The sequence below is a fragment of the Sphaeramia orbicularis genome, chromosome 11 (genome assembly GCF_902148855.1).
Source record: "Sphaeramia orbicularis chromosome 11, fSphaOr1.1, whole genome shotgun sequence".
NCBI classification, from domain to species: domain Eukaryota; kingdom Metazoa; phylum Chordata; class Actinopteri; order Kurtiformes; family Apogonidae; genus Sphaeramia; species Sphaeramia orbicularis.
In genome coordinates, this window is record NC_043967.1 from 42,421,945 (window position 1) to 42,441,834 (window position 19,890).

General features: G+C 36.9%; 1 protein-coding gene across 1 annotated transcript; it reads left to right on the forward strand.

Annotated features, from left to right (window-relative positions):
• The first annotated feature begins 8,349 nt into the window (after positions 1-8,349).
• On the forward strand, positions 8,350-19,611 carry eif3eb (eukaryotic translation initiation factor 3, subunit E, b). Its single transcript, XM_030147353.1, has 13 exons — positions 8,350-8,516; positions 8,941-9,058; positions 9,522-9,639; positions 9,765-9,807; positions 10,298-10,402; positions 10,488-10,613; positions 11,849-11,973; positions 12,274-12,400; positions 14,567-14,668; positions 17,817-17,926; positions 18,236-18,338; positions 18,552-18,686; positions 19,448-19,611. The coding sequence occupies exons 1-13, from the start codon at positions 8,427-8,429 to the stop codon at positions 19,484-19,486; spliced, it is 1,341 nt and encodes a 446-aa protein (XP_030003213.1). The 5' UTR covers positions 8,350-8,426; the 3' UTR covers positions 19,487-19,611.
• The last annotated feature ends 279 nt before the right edge of the window (positions 19,612-19,890 follow it).

Below are 19,890 nucleotides of genomic sequence, written 5' to 3' on the forward strand. Positions count from 1 at the left end.
GGTGGGGTTTTTATCCCTGGGGATTAAAAAAATCACTTCAACTGTTACTAAAGCTTTCAGAGTTTCTTTGGTTTTCTGATGAACTCCTCTACAGTTTCCAGATAAAATACACACTGAAATAGAAGCTTTTTTTTGTTCAGCAGACAATTACATAAAACAAACAAAACAAAAAAACAGCTGGGAACATCATCCCAAGTCACAGCATATAGGATACCAGGGATTTTTTTGTCCTTACTATCCCTATATGCATTAAAAACAGTAGAAGCATCACATAAGCAGCTGTCTTTGTTTTATTCATAAGGTCTCATTCTCTGCTTAATTGGATCAATGTTTTAACCAGTTACGGCTGAAATGTGTTTAGTCTGTTTCAGGATTCCTGAAATGAACCCGTAGTACATGCATCTGTAATGTTTTGACTTGCTAAAACACAAACGAAAAAAAGATAAACCCTTAGTTTTTTGGTACCTTAGAGTCCAGCATGTTTCTCCAGTACCTCAGAATGGACTTCCAGACCTTCTTTTCTGTTTTACTTTGGAGTCATCCAGTGTTAAGGTGCATTAATGTTACCCTCTATAGAGTGGTCCAGCAACATCCACCTTAATAAGTTAATTCAATGGTTGTTCATCTCTAAATAACAGACGTGTAGTGGACCAGTGAAATGACCGAGGGGTACCCCACCTTCACCTGTTGATAGCCAGGATAATCAACAGCATCCCCTGCGACTCTTAAGCCGTTCGGAAAATAAATAGATGAATGAATATCATTAACCAAAAGCCAACGATGGACAAAACAATCTGTCTCTGAGAACTAAATATCACGTGTTTTTATACCACCGTAACTGTCGTATGTTCATTTAATTGCAATAGGCAACTTCATCATTAGATGTAACTAAATATTACACACCGGACCTGCTCTTCTTTTGTTCTTACTAAAATGGGAAAGAAATTTATATATATTTACAGTCTTGAAATTAACTCATATTGAAACCTCAGGGAGTCACATTAGATGTTAATTTTTTTTTTACACTACAGTCTGTTACTTACTTAAGTTTAGTATTAATGGTCTGATTCCACCTTACTTATAATAACCTTACTTTTGCTAATGATTTTATTCTCCATCTGTAAATTCTGATATTTAGCGTATGCACATTTTTTATTATTCCTTACATGTTCTAAATCAATCAATCAAATCATGACATGTTTTTCACGCGATCCTCCATGGAAAGACCGGTGGCACAGACATATGCCCACAACCTAATGAAAAAAGAGACAAATGCCCACAACATTATTTCATAATATTTTATTGGCAACAAAAGTAACAAATTAGTATTAGTGTTAGTAAGGAAATGTAACAAAAAGTACCTGTGATATCCCATCACCTCCGTATGTAGACATATACAAAGCTACTAAGGAAAAATGTTAATGTTAAATTAAACAAACACTGCAAGTCCCATCACCTGATGATTCATATGTGAAATATTCACCTCGACAAGAGAATATGTTGAAGTCCCCATGTAAGAAAAATCTGTATTTGTATTTACATATTAAACTGAACTGTCCATTAATTCAGATCCTGTAACAATAATGTTACAATGACATAACCGTTTGGACTATTGTTGCTTAACAACTGAATACTGATTACATATGTAGATATCTGCAGTACATATGCACTTAAAATATCTGCAGTATTTGCATGCTTCTTATAGTTCCCCAATTGGAATAATGTCATACTACAAATTGTGGGCATTTTTCTCTTTTTTCATTAAGGTTGTGGGCATTTGTCTTGTGAGCATTTGTCGTCTACTATGTACCTCGTCCGTGATACAAAAAGGAACCACCTCCTGTCTCATAAGTGAAGGAGTGAGAACCTCGTATGGATGGATGACAGCAGGTTAATAAAATACTTATTAAATAAAACTACTCAAATATTGTTTTTTTAAACCGGCATTTGCCATTATTTCACCATAATTATTATTCGCTATACAGGGTGGGGAAGCAAAATTTACAATGAACATTTAGTTGTTTTTTCTCAGCAGGCACTACGTCAATTGTTTTGAAACCAAAACATACATTGATGTCATAATCATACCTAACACTATTATCCATACCTTTTTAGAAACTTTTGCCCATATGAGTAATCAGGAAAGTAAACGTCAAAGAGTGTGTGATTTGCTGAATGCAACTCGTCACACCAAAGGAGATTTCAAAATAGTTGGAGTGTCCATAAAGACTGTTTATAATGGAAAGAAGAGAATGACTATGAGCAAAACTATTACCAGAAAGTCTGGAAGATACTATTAAAGAAGAATGGGAGAAGTTGTCACCCGGATATTTGAGGAACACTTGCGCAAGTTTCAGGAAGCGTGTGAAGGCAGTTACTGAGAAAGAAGGAGGACACATAGAATAAAAACATTTTCTATTATGTACATTTTCTTGTGGCAAATAAATTCTCATGACTTTCAATAAACTAACTGGTCATACACTGTCTTTCAATCCCTGCCTCAAAATATTGTAAATTTTGCTTCCCCACCCTGTAATTCCCTATATTTTATTTATTGCTCGTTGTTACTTTCTTTAGACGAGAGTTCTGCGGCCATATCTGGCGAGGATGTGCGGTACTGAGGCAGAGATACACTCCAAACAAAGGTGAATAACACGTATTTTCTGGTCTACATATCTGAAAAACGCCATAATAGTGTGCTAATCATCCACGGATGCACACGTTAAAGTAAGTACAGTTTGACTTGGATGATTGCGGAGTACGACACTCAGTTTTAATTTGTTAATAAGTTCATTTCTTTTATCAGAATCAGTCTGTCAGTCACGTGATCGACACGCCCCCTCCGCCATTTTGGACGATTAGTTTGTACGACTGAGGTAAACACAGAGGCAGTGAGGATAGTCATATGACAACAAAATTAGAATTTTACATCTCAAAATTTTGATTAACATATATCCCTCCAACGCTATTTTGTGTCGATTTTATGATGTGGAAGAAATTTGTAACTTTTGTCAATCTGAATTTGAATCTACTTTACACTTATTCTTCTTATGTGAACATTCTTCTAATTTTTGGTCCAAAATTGAAAATTATATCATATCTAAAAGTAACAATAAAATAAATATAACATCCTAAAATGTTTTTACTTATTTTAAACATGATACTATCTAGAATTTATTGTAAATTTATTCATATTATTTGGAAAATTTCATATACATATAAACAAATACCCAAATTTTTAAATCTTCCAATTAGAACTTGAAAATTATATTAAATCTTTAGAATTCATTTATAATTAAAAAAAAAAAAAAAAAAAAGCACTAACACATTGGCTATTTATAAACAATTTTTCAATACTGACTGAACTCTGTTGCATTTATTTATATTTGTCAGATTTATTATTTATTTACTTTTTTATTATTATTTGTATTTTATGCTTTGTATTTTTAAATCTATGCATTTTTTTTTAAACTTATATGTTCAAATGCTTTTTCTCTTTTGACATCTTGATGTTTAAAATTTTGTACTGTATACTCAAATGTTGTTTAAAAAAAAAAAAAAAAGAGGATAGTCATATGATGTTAAACCGTAAAACAGGAGAAACATAAGAAAAACGAGCGAAAACTTTGGAGACAAACTTAAAGATGCCAGGGAAAGGTATTTTGCTAAATTGTCAATTGTCATTGTCCATTCGAGGTAGAAGCCGGAGAGCCGACGCTGCACTGGTACCTCCAACTTCATCCATAAATATTACCAACTATCTTATGTATGGTATTAGTGCATACACATTTGATGAATTCAGAAACTATAAATCTCTGTGGGGCTACAGCATGCACCTGCTCAAGAAAACAGTTGGATGTGTTCAAACTGTTCTGTCGTTCTCAGTGTTGTTTCTGGTGTGTGGAAAAAGTGTACACATTCACACTAATAATACTGCACACCACTGTGACTGAAACTATTTGCATAGTCATTTCAGGTTACACTATTGTTATGCAGTTTGGAAAGTTACAGTTTGCACGATTGTTATGCACTCTGCATCAGTTACACAGTGTGCACTTCAGTTATACAGTTGTCAAAATCTGACTACACTTGGTTTACATACTGTTTGTTCATAGAAAAGGAAGTAGTCAAGATCACAACTGTTCTAGAAAATGAAAGTGTACATACTTTATTGTTATACAGTGTCAAATACAGTTTTGCACTACAAAATTCACAACCATTGTGAACCTCTAATGTTACGTCTTTTCTGTAGATTACTAAACTACAGCGGGGGAATGGTTTGTCAATGCACAACACACAGAGATAATTTTATCCATAGTGGTGACCTCCTCCCCCTCATATGGTAGTGACACATTTACAGATATGGTTCCTGATAATATTTTATATCTTTGACAAACATTTCCCATCATCCTTCGGGAAGTCTCTCTATCTGGCCATACAATCACATGTCTTAGGTTTGCATATAAACATGATACCATGTCACTGAAGGTTCTGTACACTGTCTTTGGGGACACCTGAAAGAGATGGGCAAGGTGTTCTGTAGGCAGATCCAACTTGAGGCGCATAAAGGTCAACAGAAGCATTTGAAAGGGAGTGAGAATTTTTTTGTGGGCAGACATAATGGGTATCAAAAAAGTAAATATAGCCATAAATGCCGCTAGGTTTGGTAGACCGGTATAGTATTTTACTTTATCATCATCAGAACCAAAAAAATTATCAGTGATCCTGAGCTCGTTGAGCTCACGCCGCAGCTGTCGATTTTCCTCCAGCAGGCGGTTCACTTCAGCACGCCTGAGGACACACATATCACATTCAGTCTGTCCAGGCTTCTGAATGGTTCCATTCCCAGAGTTTGGCTGGCAACTTTCTTCTGCAGCCTCCTGCATCTCCTCATCAGTCTGTAGGTGACTATGTTCTGCAGCCTCCTGTTTTATCTCATCAACCTGTAGGTAACTACATCCTTCAGCCTCCTGTTTTACCTCAACAATCTGTATGTGAGCATATTCTTCAGCCTCTTGTTTTACCTCAACAGTCTGTAGGTGAACATGTTCTTCAGCCTCTTGTTTTATCTGATCAGGCTGTAGCAGACCATATTCTTCAGCCTCCTGTTTTACCGTAACATTCTGCAGCAGACCATGTTCTTCAGCCTCCTGTTTTACCGTAACATTCTGTAGCAGACCATGTCTTCAGCCTCCTGTTTTACCTCAACATTCTGTAGCAGACCATGTTCTTCAGCTCCTGTTTTACCTCAACACTGCCTTGCTGTCCTGTCTCAGCTGCTTGGGGTGTGTTGGTGTTCTTCAGCTGTGCCCGGTTAGTTCTTCTGGCAAAGCGTTCAGCGTCTGTGGGTCTGGTTTCTGTGTGGCCCAGATGCAGGGATGGAGCCCAGTCTGGGTCAGCCTCCATCATCTCATATGCAGGTTGACCTAAAAGAACACGAGAATTTGAATACATTTAAAAGTGCGGTACACCATTTCCCTTTGAAATATATCACAATTACTTCTAAACTGTCATTAGTCTAGTTAGTAAAGTAGTAGTGGTAGTCAAACGTGTGTGTGCTTGGAAGTGAAATAAAAATAAGGTGAAAAGGTAAAGCAATGTGAATTCTTAACTAACTTCATATAAGATTGTGCTAAGCAAATTATATTTAACAAGTGGTGAAAGGCACAACAAACCCGCCCCTCACACATATTTCACCCATTATATGCAAATGGAAGATTTAGAAAAAGAAATCATAAAAAAAAAATGGAACTTTGACCTACAGTTCCCAAAATGTAATGCAATTATAGCTGCAACCGATTAATCGATTAGGTGCTTGAAGCGAATGCAAAAATTCATTGAAGGGAAATATTCTATTGCAGTTTTCCTGAATTGAAGCTTCTTTGTCCGTCACAATAAGCGTCCGTGTGAAACACAACAGTGGAACGAACGTTTAACAGCAGAGAAATGAAAGAAACAAAGCTTTGATTCAGGAGAACTGTGGTGGAATGATTTTGTTGGATCACTCTGAGTCGATTAATCGGTTGCAGCTCTAAATGAAATTATTCTGGGTCACTGGCAATATATAAACCCAGTTTGGTATGAATTCAACCAATAGTTTTGCTGCTAGAGTATTAAACAAACAAAAACAAACCGAACCAAAAACAATATCCCTTGCCTCCCCTTCAGGATCATCATTTAAACACAACAAACCCCCTCCTCGTATATATTTCGTCCATTATAAGTAAATAGAAGATTAAAAATAATAATCACAAAGAGATCTATTCTATTTCACTAGGAACCTATAAACCCAACTTGGTATGAACTGAACCAATAGTTTTGCAGCTAAACTATAACCAGGGGTGTCAAACTCATTTTAGTTCAGGGGCCACATTCAGCCCCATTTGATCTCAAGTGGGCTGGACCAGTAAAATATTAACAGTGAAAAAAGTTAAATTCTATTATGATCAGGTTTACATCTACAAAGTTTCCTTAAAAATCTGAATAACATGAACAACTTGAACTGTTTTAAGGACAACAAGTGCAATTTTAACAATATTATGCCTTGGTTTATCAGTTTATCATTTACACATGTGCGTTACAATCACACAAAACATTTAGTAACAGGCAGAATATTGGTAAAATAGCATTTACTTTTCTTATGACATTTCCATTTGTTTATATTTGTTCAGGTTATTCACATTTTTTTGTAAAAGTATAGTTTGGTAATGTAAACATTTTCATGTAATTTTACTTTTTTACACCAAAAAACAAAGAGAAAATATGAGGTTGTCATTATTTCTAGGTTATTATGATAATATTTTACTGGTTCTGACCCATTTGGAATGTATTCTGTATGTGGAACCTGAATTAAAATGATTTGGACCCCACTGATTACCTCCACCAAGGAGGTTATGTTTTTGCCAGGGTTTGTTTGTTTGTTGTCTGTCCGTAGTGTGCAACATAACTCAAAAAGTTATGGACAGATTTTGATGAAATTTTCAGGGTTTGTTGAAATGGGATAAGGAAGAAATGATTAACTTTTGGGGTGATCCGGAAGAAATCCTGGATTCTGGATCACTTTGAAATTTTTGTTAACATTGTGGTAAATGGGGCCAAAATTTTCGTTTCCCAATATCTTGCTTAATTATTGACCAAAACTCATGAAATTTAACTCAGGAATTGACAATGGGGTCCTCTATCACATTTCAAAGGCTGATCCGGATCTGATCCAGAAGGCGGATTTTATCTCAATTTATATAAAAAATGGGGGTGCCCTTACTTTTTGGCCTACTGTGCCTTTAATATTAAAGGTAGAAATTTTTGACAAGCGCCATCGTGTAGCTCAGTCAGTTCCGCATCGGGAGTATGCCACCGGATTTCATGTAGCTTTAATACTTAAGGAGCTAGATCCAGAAGAAAACCGCCATTACGAGAAATGTGATTTTCATGAATAACTACTGAACTAATAAGGATATAATTATGAATCCAGTTGCTAATGGTATGTTTTCATGGGCAAGAAATTTTAAAATATAGGTAAAATAAATATGGGACTAATATTTATGGTGGAAATCTCAATATGGGGGAATTGTGCAAATCTCATGCAATTTGACTCAGGGATTTACAATGGGGTGTTCTATCAAATGGCAAAGACTGATCCAGATCTTTCAAAAAGTTATGGACATATTTGGATGAAAATTTCAGGAAATATTGATACTGGCACAAGGAACAAATGATTAAATTTTGGTGGTGATCGGGGAGGGGGGGGGGGGGCACTGATCTGCGCTCTCAGAGTGCTTTTCTAGTTGTTCATATCTTCAGTGTAATTTTTGCATTTCACAAATTCATCTTGAGGGCCGGATTGGACCCTTTGGCGGGCCGGATTTGGCCCCCGGGCCACATGTTTGACACCTGTGCTATAAACAAACAAACCAAACTAAAATCAATACCTACCTTTATGAAAATGCCGAGAACAAACTCGAACAAAAGAAGATATGCTGTTAAAGGTGATGTCCTTGCGTTTCACTGCAGCTACCCAGGCAGTGCGGCGTCTCTTTGTTATGTCGTCCATTTGCCGTCCATAACCTCTTTTCCAGGTTGGGAAACTGAAAAATCGTACCCCGCGGTTTACGTTTTTTCCCGTTGGAATTACTGGAGCAGCCTCTCACACAACACCAGTGACCCATTGTTCAAGTAAGAAGGAAAACTCACAGCTAAGCTAAGTCTAGCACGTTGTTGTGGACCCACACAAATGGTGGAACGAGCGCTAAATACACGGTGGCTTTTGCGGATGTGACGTTATCTACAAGGAAACGGAAGTACGTATGGTTTGAGGAATCGGGACATCACGCTGTAGCGGACAGTCTTACCTCATAAGCATCTTTGGTGTTAGCACTAGCTTCTTCTCTGGTTTTTGTCAATAAAGGTTCTTTTAGAAGCTAGCCAAGATGGCGGAGTACGACCTGACCACCAGGATAGCACATTTTCTCGACCGGCATTTGGTTTTTCCTCTTTTAGAGTTTCTCTCGGTGAAAGAGGTATGGCATTTTCTACCTTATATTAACCTAAAAAGTAGACAGAGCTGTTTGTTAATTGACATTATACATTGAAACTTAATTGTAGCCGGTATGCGTCCTCCACAGCCCGGCTAATAAGCTAGCATTCACGTTGATGGCTTTACAGTTAGCCGCTAGTTTAAGCATACGGTGATTGTAGTGTTAATAGAAACTAGATCTTTGTCTTTATTTTGACAGTAGCTAGTAGTTAATCTGAAGATGTTTCGCTACGCTATTTTGGCAGTTTGTGGACCTAGCTTTGTTGAGTCCTAGCATCTTAGCACAACATTAGCCATCATAAGGAGCCGGCTGATGATGGCTAGCTGGTTTTGTTTCGCTGTTGAAACTAATGTTGTTCGTTTTGCTACGTTTAATTGAAATACACTGTTTATTCATTCCTTAACAGATTTACAATGAAAAAGAACTTCTCCAAGGGAAGCTGGATCTCCTCAGTGACACTAATATGGTGGATTTCGCCATGGATGTGTATAAAAACCTGTACCCGGATAAAGAGATCCCACACTGTAAGGACTACACCGGTTTAGTCCCTTTAGATTTTACTGTTAAATAATGTGATGGCTTCATGGTAGTTTAACCACCTCTGAAAATTCCATTTAATGTGAAGTTGGTTCTAGTTGTCCAGTTGAATTTAAAAACAAATATAGGCATTGTGTGTTTGGATATTTGTTGCATAGGTATTTAAAATGTTACATATTTTTCCCACGTGTAGCATTGTGCTGTTCCTTTAGTTAGATTAAAATAATGAAACTATTTTGCTGCATTTAAAACAATTACTGAATCTCAAAACTATAAACACTGTACTTGTTAACCCATGTTTTAGATCTCATTTGTTGTATATTTTGATGTAACTTGTTCTCAATCATCATTTTGAAGTGCTTCTGTAGTTTTTCTCCAACATTTATTTTCAAATTCACTGCTTTTTTATTCTCAAATTCACTGCTTTTAATCCTAATTGTCTTCTTTCAGCTCTGAGGGAGAAGAGAAGTACAGTGGTGGCCCAGCTGAAGCAGCTCCAATCAGAGACGGAGCCCATTGTCAAGATGTTTGAGGACCCAGAGACGACCCGGCAGATGCAGTCAACAAGGTCAGATCAATCTCTCTCAATGCTTCATTCATTGTAGTTACAGTTTTATTGAACTTGTGAAAGATTATCACTGACGTACAAGAGCTCATCTGACATGTACACATTTTTTTTTTTATTTCCGTCAGAGATGGGAGGATGCTCTTTGACTACCTGTCAGAGAAACATAATGTAAGTTTTGTTGGAGTTGTTATTATCATTGCCTTAGATAAATCTTAATCTGGAAAAGGTCTTTTATTTTGTTTCTATGACAACACAACCAGTCGACTCAGTGATTTTGGGAAACAACTGCTTTAATTAGCAGCATTTCCCCTCCAGTATATTTTTCATTTTACTTATAGCACATACCATCTAGATCCACCATTCTCCTTTATATGGCACGGTTAAAGAACAGGCTCATTTTCTTTAAAAGAGGGAAGATATTTTGCACGCCTTGGGGTGCTGTCCAATTAACTTCCTTTGATTAAAAAATTGGTATCAGCAGTTTGTGGTCTGCGCTCCATAGATTTTAATAGCCACTTTGTAAATGTGCTATCTTGCTGATCCTTGTTTCTTGACACTTTCATCACTTTTAAATAGCATTAACTTACCTTTTAAAGCCAAATCTTGCCTCACTCTAATAAACTGCAAATTGAATTTTTATTTCTGTGTCCTTTATTAGTTCCGTCAGGAGTACTTGGACACTCTGTACAGGTACGCAAAGTTTCAGTACGAGTGTGGAAACTATTCTGGGGCTGCGGAGTACCTCTACTTCTTCCGTGTATTGGTAAGAATAAACACAGAAAAGCTAAAATATCCATCTAGGCATAAATATGTCTGTGATTATTGTTTTGTAATTCTTTGCTGTTCAGGTTCCTTCAACAGACAGGAATGCTTTGAGCTCTCTGTGGGGGAAACTGGCCTCTGAGATCCTGATGCAGAACTGGGAAGCAGCCATGGAGGATCTGACTCGACTTAGGGAGACTATTGATAACAATGTAAGAACAAGAGAAAGAGATTTTTTTATGAGGTTTCTTTTGCTGTGTACTGTTGGGCTATTGAACCATTATTTTTGCATTTGGCTGGTGTGAATGATTCACACTTAAGGCGAAGTCACATCAACCAAATTTTCGGGGTCAGACATTGTTGGGCAGTCTGGTGAGGTCGGTGACATGAATCTGTTTGGTGTGTTCCGTGCAATTGGCCATTATTTATGCCGTCACCATTATTTTCAGCCGATTCTACGTGTATAATCGGCCATTACCAAGTCGTTCAGTCAGACCAATCTGATTGGTGGAGGGATAGCCCTTCACTAGTGAATCAGTGAAGGAGAGGTTTACATGTGAATACAACCTGTGCTAAGGTACTTCACACTATTATTGTCTTCTATAAAAGGCCATTCACTGCCCATATCATGTCTGAATGAGTGCCAGTCAGTGTTTTCTATGAACTTCATTCATTCCATGAAGTGAACACTGTTAACACTGTTAGCATAGTGTGATTTCTCCTTGTACTTTTTTGATCGTGTCGGGGAGACTGTAGATGACTGATCAGTCGGGCTACCTTTCTGGCGACGATCGTCATTCGAGGTGGTGTGTCTTCGCCCTTACTGAGCTTTGGAGTTTTTCCACATTTCTAAGAGTATCCCAGCAAGACATAGATGTAGGAATATTAATTAAAGTGTTGTCAAGGGCTAAAAAAGAAGTTTCAGAAGATATATTAAAGCTGTGAGTGCAGCGTGTTAACTCACTAGCCTTGGACCTTGGAGTTCTTCTGTGCATGACATGTATCAGTAAACAAAGGGTCTGGAAATCCAAACTTTTCTGTTTCTTGCCTTTACTAAAAACTTAAATTCATACGGTCGTGACAGTCAAAACACTGTGATGCTCCAGGCTTCCACTTCTCTTTCATGTCCTTTTTATAAGCACAGCAGCCAATAGGACCGCATCACATAATGACGTTAAGACTTGATACTATTATTACTCAAATATTCATTTAATAGATATAAAATATTAATAAGATATCAAATCCAAATAAAAACATGAATTTTAACTGAAACACAAAAAATGGCTCTAACAAAAGCTGAAATCAAGTATAGAATAAATCCACTTGCTGTGCTGCCCTAATACTTGCTTTGTGGGGGAAAAAATTACATATAACACACCAAGTAAATAATGACAACGGTGCTCTTCATGTTAAGGTTTGACCACATCTGTCTGCTCTGTCCTTCCAGTCGGTGAGCTCTCCTCTCCAGTCACTCCAACAGAGGACCTGGCTCATTCACTGGTCGCTCTTTGTTTTCTTCAATCATCCCAAAGGCAGGGACAACATCATAGAGCTCTTCTTGTACCAACCTCAGTAAGTCTCTGTAGCTGCCTTTTAAATTCAAGGTTACATCTAGAGAGTACTTCAAAATTCATTGTCTATTCCAAGGATGTTTACCAGGCAGGTGGTGGCTTTTCAATTCTTTAAACCTGTGGCTTCTATGGAGAAGGCGTGTTATGTTGAATGTACATATCTTACTGTGTTTGTCTTTTGATTCATAAGTAACTGCAGAAAAAAAATACCTGTATTTAACTGCAGTCATAAAATTTGTCCTTTCTGACCAAAATGACTGCAATCTGTCGTGATGGCAACTGTGCTTTTTTGTGTTTCCAGGTACCTCAATGCTATCCAGACAATGTGCCCACATATCTTGCGATACCTTACAACTGCAGTCATCACTAACAAAGACGTACGAAAGCGGAGACAAGTGTTGAAGGACCTTGTTAAAGTCATTCAACAGGTATGTTCAATAAATGCCGGTGGTTGGTATCTAATGTGTTTTAAGCAGCACAGAAAATCAAATAGGTCTCAGTTTTCTTCTGAGTTATGGACAATTCACTTTTATCTTTGACAAAACTATAAAATCTGTAACTAATCATTATTTTCACTGTTAGATTAGATGTTTAGTCTTTGGTGAAGACACACCAACCTGACAGCCGATCGTCACCAGAAAAGGTAGCCTGACTGATCAGTCGGCTCCCTTTTCCCTGACACGGTTAAAAAAGTGTGAAGAACACATCAAATCGACTACCGACTTGAGCGTGCATTCTGCGTTTGCACAAGATGTAAAACCGGAAATGATAGAACATCTTTCTAGACCAAAACACAGTTCGCTGTCATCAATCATTGTCAGCAGAGAATGTTGAGTTGTCAAGAAGGGTGGTTGTTGTACTCGTTGAACGGATGGCTAGTAATAAGAAGATACTGGCGTTGTCAGCTCTCAGGCTTCTTCCTGTGGAGGACGAAAGATGTCACAGGCAAAAACAATGTTAACAGTGTTCACTTCATGGTATGAATGAAGTCCATAGAAAACACTGACTGTCACTCGTTCAGATACAATATGAGCAGTTAATGGCCGATTATAGGAGACAATAATAGTGTGAAGTACCTTAGCATAGCTGTACAGGGTGGGGAAGCAAAATTTACAATATTTTGAGGCAGGGATTGAAAGACAGTGTATGACCAATTAGTTTATTGAAAGTCATGAGAATTTATTTGCCACAAGGAAATTGACATAATAGAAAATGTTTTTATTCTATGTGTCCTCCTTCTTTCTCAATAACTGCCTTCACACACTTCCTGAAACTTGCGCAAGTGTTCCTCAAATATTCGGGTGACAACTTCTCCCATTCTTCTTTAATAGTATCTTTAAGAAAGTCGACATTGCTGTGTGATGTTCTATTGGTAGCATGTTCTAAAACGCCCCAAATATCATAATCCAGAGGGTTTAGATCTGGGCTAGAAGGCAGCCATAAACATGATTCCCAAAAATTGCTAAAGTTGGATTTGTTGCTGTTGTCAACAAGTGTTTTGGTGTTCTTGTGTAAGAGTTTAACTTCAAATCATATTTTACTGCATTTCTAACGGTCTTGTTGTCTACCTCAAGTTCAATTGCCATTTTTCTCATGGATTTGGTTGGATCCTTTAGGATTTTGGATTTGAGAGCTTTAATAAAAGCTTTGGTACGTTTTTTTTGTTGCTTCCTCCACTTCCAGACTTTCTCATAATAGTTTTGCTCATAGTCATTCTCTTCTTTCCATTATAAACAGTCTTTATGGACACTCCAACTATTTTTGAAATCTCCTTTGGTGTGACGAGTGCATTCAGCAAATCACACACTCTTTGACGTTTGCTTTCCTGATTACTCATATGGGCAAAAGTTTCTGAAAAGGTATGGATAATAGTGTTAGGTATGATTATGACATCAATATGTGTTTGGTTTCAAAACAACTGACGTAGTGCCTGCTGAGAAAAAACAACTAAATGTTCATTATAAATTTTGCTTCCCCACCCTGTATTCAGATGGAAACTTCTCCTTCACTGATTCACTAGTCAAGGGCTATTTCTCCACCAATCAGATTGGTTTGACTGAACGGCAGGTAGTGGCTGATTACACATGTTGAATCAACTTTTTTCTTTTTTTTTTTTTTTAGTCATGTGACTCTAGTTGCAGAAAAACATCTTTCCATTGCAGTTTTGAGTGAAATAACAATTTCATTATGCCCCAAAAACCACTTCCTGTCAGCACAAAAACTTTTCATCAAGAAACGAGAATTTTGGTGACGTCGTTTTTCTATCAGGCAAACTTTTATGCGCAAGTTATATTCGCACAATTTGAAGGTCAATGGAAAAGCGACCTGTGTCACTGTTGTGTTTAAAGAAGATAAATATTTCAAATTAAATAAAGCACCACTGGTATGCTTGATAAGAGAAACATATTCATAGTGAATTTAGTACAACAGACAGGTTACATTTGGAATTATTGTTGACCAGTAAAGGTCTCCAGAGGAATAACTTTTTTGTTATTTAGGAATATTTTCATATTATTCATTAAAAAAAAAACTTTAATTTCAATAAATTAGATATATGTCCTTATGGATGTGTCTTTTTCTCTCCCCCCATGTAGGAGTCTTACACTTACAAGGACCCAATCACAGAATTCGTGGAGTGTCTCTACGTGAACTTTGACTTCGACAGCGCCCAGAAGAAGCTGAGGGAATGCGAGTCGGTAAGGAGACCTTCCCCAAAAGTTTTCTTCTCCGTTTTTCCCGGCGTGACAGTCCGTGTTTGTCATGGTGCACAGGCCTAAATCAGCCCATAAAAGTTGGCTGTCTCCTGGGACCGAGGGCTAATATGAGGCTTCTCTTAGCCATGATGTTCTGATCTCCTGAGTCCCAGGCATTTAACGTCGCAGCTATTCAGCCTCAGCAAATCCATGTCTGCCCTGATTTGCTGGCTCTTACTTTTATTCAGTTTGATTTTCAAAGCGGAACAGCTGTCAGATTTGGGGCTTGGTTGCCTTCTTTTTAGAAACCCTTGACTGCAGTGGTGTAGTTGTGCTCGGGGACCACTTACTTGCATACTCTTAACACTGTCATGCAGTTTTGGTGAAGGCCACACAACTATCCTGTCAATGGAGTGTGAGCATAATGATGGAAGACTGAACACAGATCATTAAATTGTTTTTGTACATTCCAGACTTCTAATGGTCAGGGGAGTTTTTAATTAGAGTTTTTGATAAATTTTCCTCTTGAGATCGTATCAGCTGTTTGTCTTCACGTTCAAGTTCATCACACACTGGTTGTTTTTATTGGGGCTTTTTTACAGATTTTCTTTGTTTTAGCCCATGACTGTGTTGAAAGTATTTAAATGATATAAAGTAGTAATTCTCTATGGGGGGGTCCCCGTGTCACCTTGGATTGTTTGCCACAGCAAAGCACTCAATAATAATTGGATTTTTTTCACAGTAACAGCTCTCCATGAAATAATGGCCCCATGTTTTATTTCTAAACCCCAGACACTAATGCATTCATAAATTTAAGCTCTTCTGGAGATTTGAGGCGGCCGAGCATCCCATGTGATGTTTCTGCGATCGTTTCTGTAAAAACACAGATAAAGACATCACAGTGTAATCTTCATTTCTGTTTGGCTGTGATGAAGGCTTTACGGTTCGCTTTGGGTGACACTTGGTGTTCTTCAGCAGTACAAACTTGCTTAATATCTTGTATTTTTACAGAAACTTTATCATGTTCTAGTGCTGTAAAACTTAGACCTTAGATGATTTGTAAAGGTACAGTTGAGGCCAAAATTACTATTTTTGTTGTTGTTGTTGTTGTTGTTGTTATTATTATTATTATTATTATTATTATTATTATTATTATTATTATTATTATTATTATTATTATTATTAGCCCCCTCTTATGAAATTAGACAAAACTCTTGATTTGCTATGGAAATGACCATTAACAACAAGTGTTTATAGTGTATTTGTTTCCAAAATAACAAAGACAAAATGTCCACCAAGTTTGAGTAACAATGAAATGTCATATTTATTTATTATTATTGATGTGTTGCATGGCTGCGGTAGTCAAATTATCAGGTTACAGATCAAAATTGTACTTTGGTATCACTAAATGAATCTGAATCAATCAATTAATACTGAATCGGATCAAATAGTGATTAATTGATTCAGGACTGTATGAATTGAAATTGATTCGATTAAGGGGCAAAACACAGTAATGTCCCGTCGGAGAGCTAACTTTAATTGATTGTCATTCCCACATTTATTTCAATATAAAGTAGCTCCTTATTTTGGATAATCCCTTATGGTCCAACTAAAGCAAAAATTAATTTAAAAGTAAAAATGTGAGTTTTTTAGCAACACTAATCTGTCAAATTGTCTCTAAAATGTCCCATCAGAGAGATTTCAAATACTGTGTTTTGATCCTTAAGGATACCCATCCCTAATGTTTGGTCTGAACCACATGATCACCAGTGGGACTTTGGTCCAAATGACATATGAGCTCTGCCTAAAAACAGAATTGTTAAAATTTGAGACACTTGAACACGGTATTTTTGCCACATATCTGCATTTTTTTCTGCAACTAAATCATGGATCATGTGTGAAATTACTTCAAATCACTAGTGAAAAGCTATTTTTTTAGAAAGTGACATTACGTTCCTTCTTGCCTTTCTAGCATGTGAAATTAATATAATAGCTAGGGGAACAAAATAAGTACCACTGAAACCTTTGCATGTTCTAGTGCTGTAAAACTGAGACTGTGACCTTATATGGTTTGTAAAGGTGCGGTTGAGACTAAAATTATTTCCCCTCCTCATGAAATTAGACAAAACTGTTGATTTCTCCATGGAAATGAGCATTAACAACCAGTGTTTATAGTGTATTTGTTTCCAAAATAACAAAGACAGAATGTCCACCACATTTGATTAGCAATGACATGTCATACTCATTTCCTTACTAATATTAATATTCATACCAGTATTGATGTGTTGCATGGTTGCAGTAGTCAAATAATCAGGTTACAGCTCAAAACTGTACTTTGGTATCACTACATGAATCTGAATCAATCAATTCATACTGAATTGGATCAATTCAGAACCTTATGAATCAAAATGGAATCGATTAAGGAAATTGGCCATGATACCCAGCTTTAATGTTTGGTGTGAACCACATGGTAACCAGTGGGATTTTGGTTCCAATTACAAATGAGCTCTGCCTGAAAACAGTTATTAAAATTTGAGACACTTGAACATGGTATTTTTTGCCACATCTGTATTTTTTTCTTCAACTAAATCATGAATCATGTGTGATATTACTTCAAATCACTAATAAAAAGCTGTTTTTCAGAAACTGACATTACATTCCTTCTTTCCTTTCTAACATGTGAAATTAATATAATAGCTAGAGGAACAAAATAAGCACCCCTGAAAGCTTTGTATACTGGAATGAAATCCAAAGCAGTCTGAAGGTCACCCTGTGAAGCTGTGAGGTTGAACATTTTTGACATTTGACGTCTTAATTTATGGGTATGTATTAAGCTCTAGCCAGTTATTCAACCAGAGCAGCAACGTAATAAGATCGAACCACAGGAACATCCACCCACACATCACATGTGGTCAGTACATGGTGTTATTATGTGCTCAAGTGTACTTAAAGTCTGTATCATTACCATTAAAATGTAGTAGTACAACTGCAAACCAGAGCCCATCTGTAGTTATTTTATTACATATGGTCCAAAATTACACAATCTTTGGAAAATGTGCCTCATGTAAGTAGGATTTAGAATTGTGTTGCTATATTTTTGTGTGTGATTATTTACTGTCTCTGACAATAAAGGTTTTCTTTTATCCTCCAGGTTCTTGTGAATGACTTCTTCCTTGTTGCTTGCCTTGAGGACTTCATTGAAAACGCTCGTCTCTTCATATTCGAGACCTTCTGTCGAATTCATCAGTGTATCAGCATCAGGTGCAGGGTTTTTCAAACGACTCTACTTGTCAGAAACTCTGTGTGTTTGTGTGTGTGTGTGTTGCCTTTTTAGTGAAAGCTCAGTTGCCACAGACGATGATCAAAAGCTGAGAGGCATTTCATCCTCTGTACTGAAGTTCCACAGTATTTTTACTGCTCAGTTTTTAGATGACATTCATATCCACGTTGTTTTTTGTTTTTTTTTCTAAGTATATGCTGCAGTAAACTGTAAGAAAGAATTTCTGAAGACTGTATTTCCCCAAAGGATATTTACTAAACTGAATATCCTCCTCCTTCATCTCCGCACAGCATGCTGGCAGACAAGCTCAACATGACGCCTGAGGAGGCGGAGAGGTGGATCGTCAACCTCATCCGTAACGCCAGACTTGATGCCAAAATTGACTCTAAACTGGTGAGAATCTGCATTCACTGATCCACCTCCAGTCACACCACTGTCCTATTACTATGCACACATTTCTAATTTCACTACTGGTAGAATTTTCTCATTTCATGCTGCGAATGCACAAATAAGTTTACAGTAACAGTGTTTCTTTAGAGGTTCTTACAATATTGAGTTCTGTGATTTTTTTTTTTTTTTTTGTGTGTGTTTTTTTTTGTTTCTCAGGGTCACGTTGTGATGGGCAACAACGCAGTGTCACCGTACCAGCAGGTGATCGAGAAAACCAAGAGCTTGTCCTTCCGCAGCCAGATGTTGGCCATGAACATTGAGAAGAAGGTGGCCCACAGCAACAGGAACGAGGTGGGTGGAGCATTTCACTGAAACCACAGGGGTTTGGTTACATAGAATGTTTAGAACCTGACGTGTAACAAACTCAGCATTAGGTTGTGCAGTCGATGTCTTATTACTGATATATCACACTTTTTTTAATCTTTGTCTTATTTCACTGTCTTGGACACGCTTGTCAGTTTTATTTAGACTCAGTCATTTATTGAAGCATCACATAATAAATGATGTAATACTATTATCAAAAAATATGGAACATATACTTTGTAATTCATAAAAGTAATTTTTAAAAAAAGTACTTTTCATTAAGGTAGCTGCATTCACAGTCCAGACTATGGGATGGCAGATGAAAATTAACCCTGTTGGTGGAACATTGTCTTATTTAAAACTTTAAATATTTATTTTAATTAATGAACACTGTCCCTGTTAGTAAAACAGTGCTTGAAATGCAAACTTAAACAGTGGTTGCGTCTTCTTGTTTAGTCCTGTCGACCGCTAATGGATAAAATACTTTGTCTTAACTTGCGATGATCAAAGTTTAGAGAGCATTGTCATTTTTTTTAATAACATATTTTATTGTTGGTCAAAATGAATTCCTTTAATCTATAATTGCAATAACGAACATATCACAGCATTCTGTAGGAGGTTGTTCTGTCGTTGCCTATCAGTTGTCAGTGTAGCTGGGAAATAATTGTCTAATTTTGGAACAGAGTGTCTATAAAAGTGGCTTCGTCATTTCTTATGATGCTTTTTTTTGTGTGTTTCTGTGTCTCCAGACACCAAACTGGGCCGCTCAAGACACCAGCTTCTATTGAAATGTTTGCGTACGGAGGATGCAGATAGCCCTCGGGAGGGGTTTTTGAATACATTATGACCCTGCTTTTCCATCATTGTCATAACCGGCTGTTTTAATTCACGTAAGAAAAACTTGAATTGTGAGGCAGCTTAGGTCAGTGAAGCGACTGATTTACCTTCATATTTGATAACATTTCCATTTATATCCTCGTTATTTATTTAAACTGTAGTATCTGTTCAATTTCTAGGTTTTTTTTTAATTTTATTATTATTATTTTCCATCCAAAATGTGCAAATTGAAGTGTCAAAATTGAACATTAAAAACTACGCCTCTTCTAAGAGATTTTCTTTGTCTTTGTTCATTAATGTGTGACCACTAGATGGTGCTGTTGGTTTATTTTTGCTTTCTGCAGCCAGTTACAGC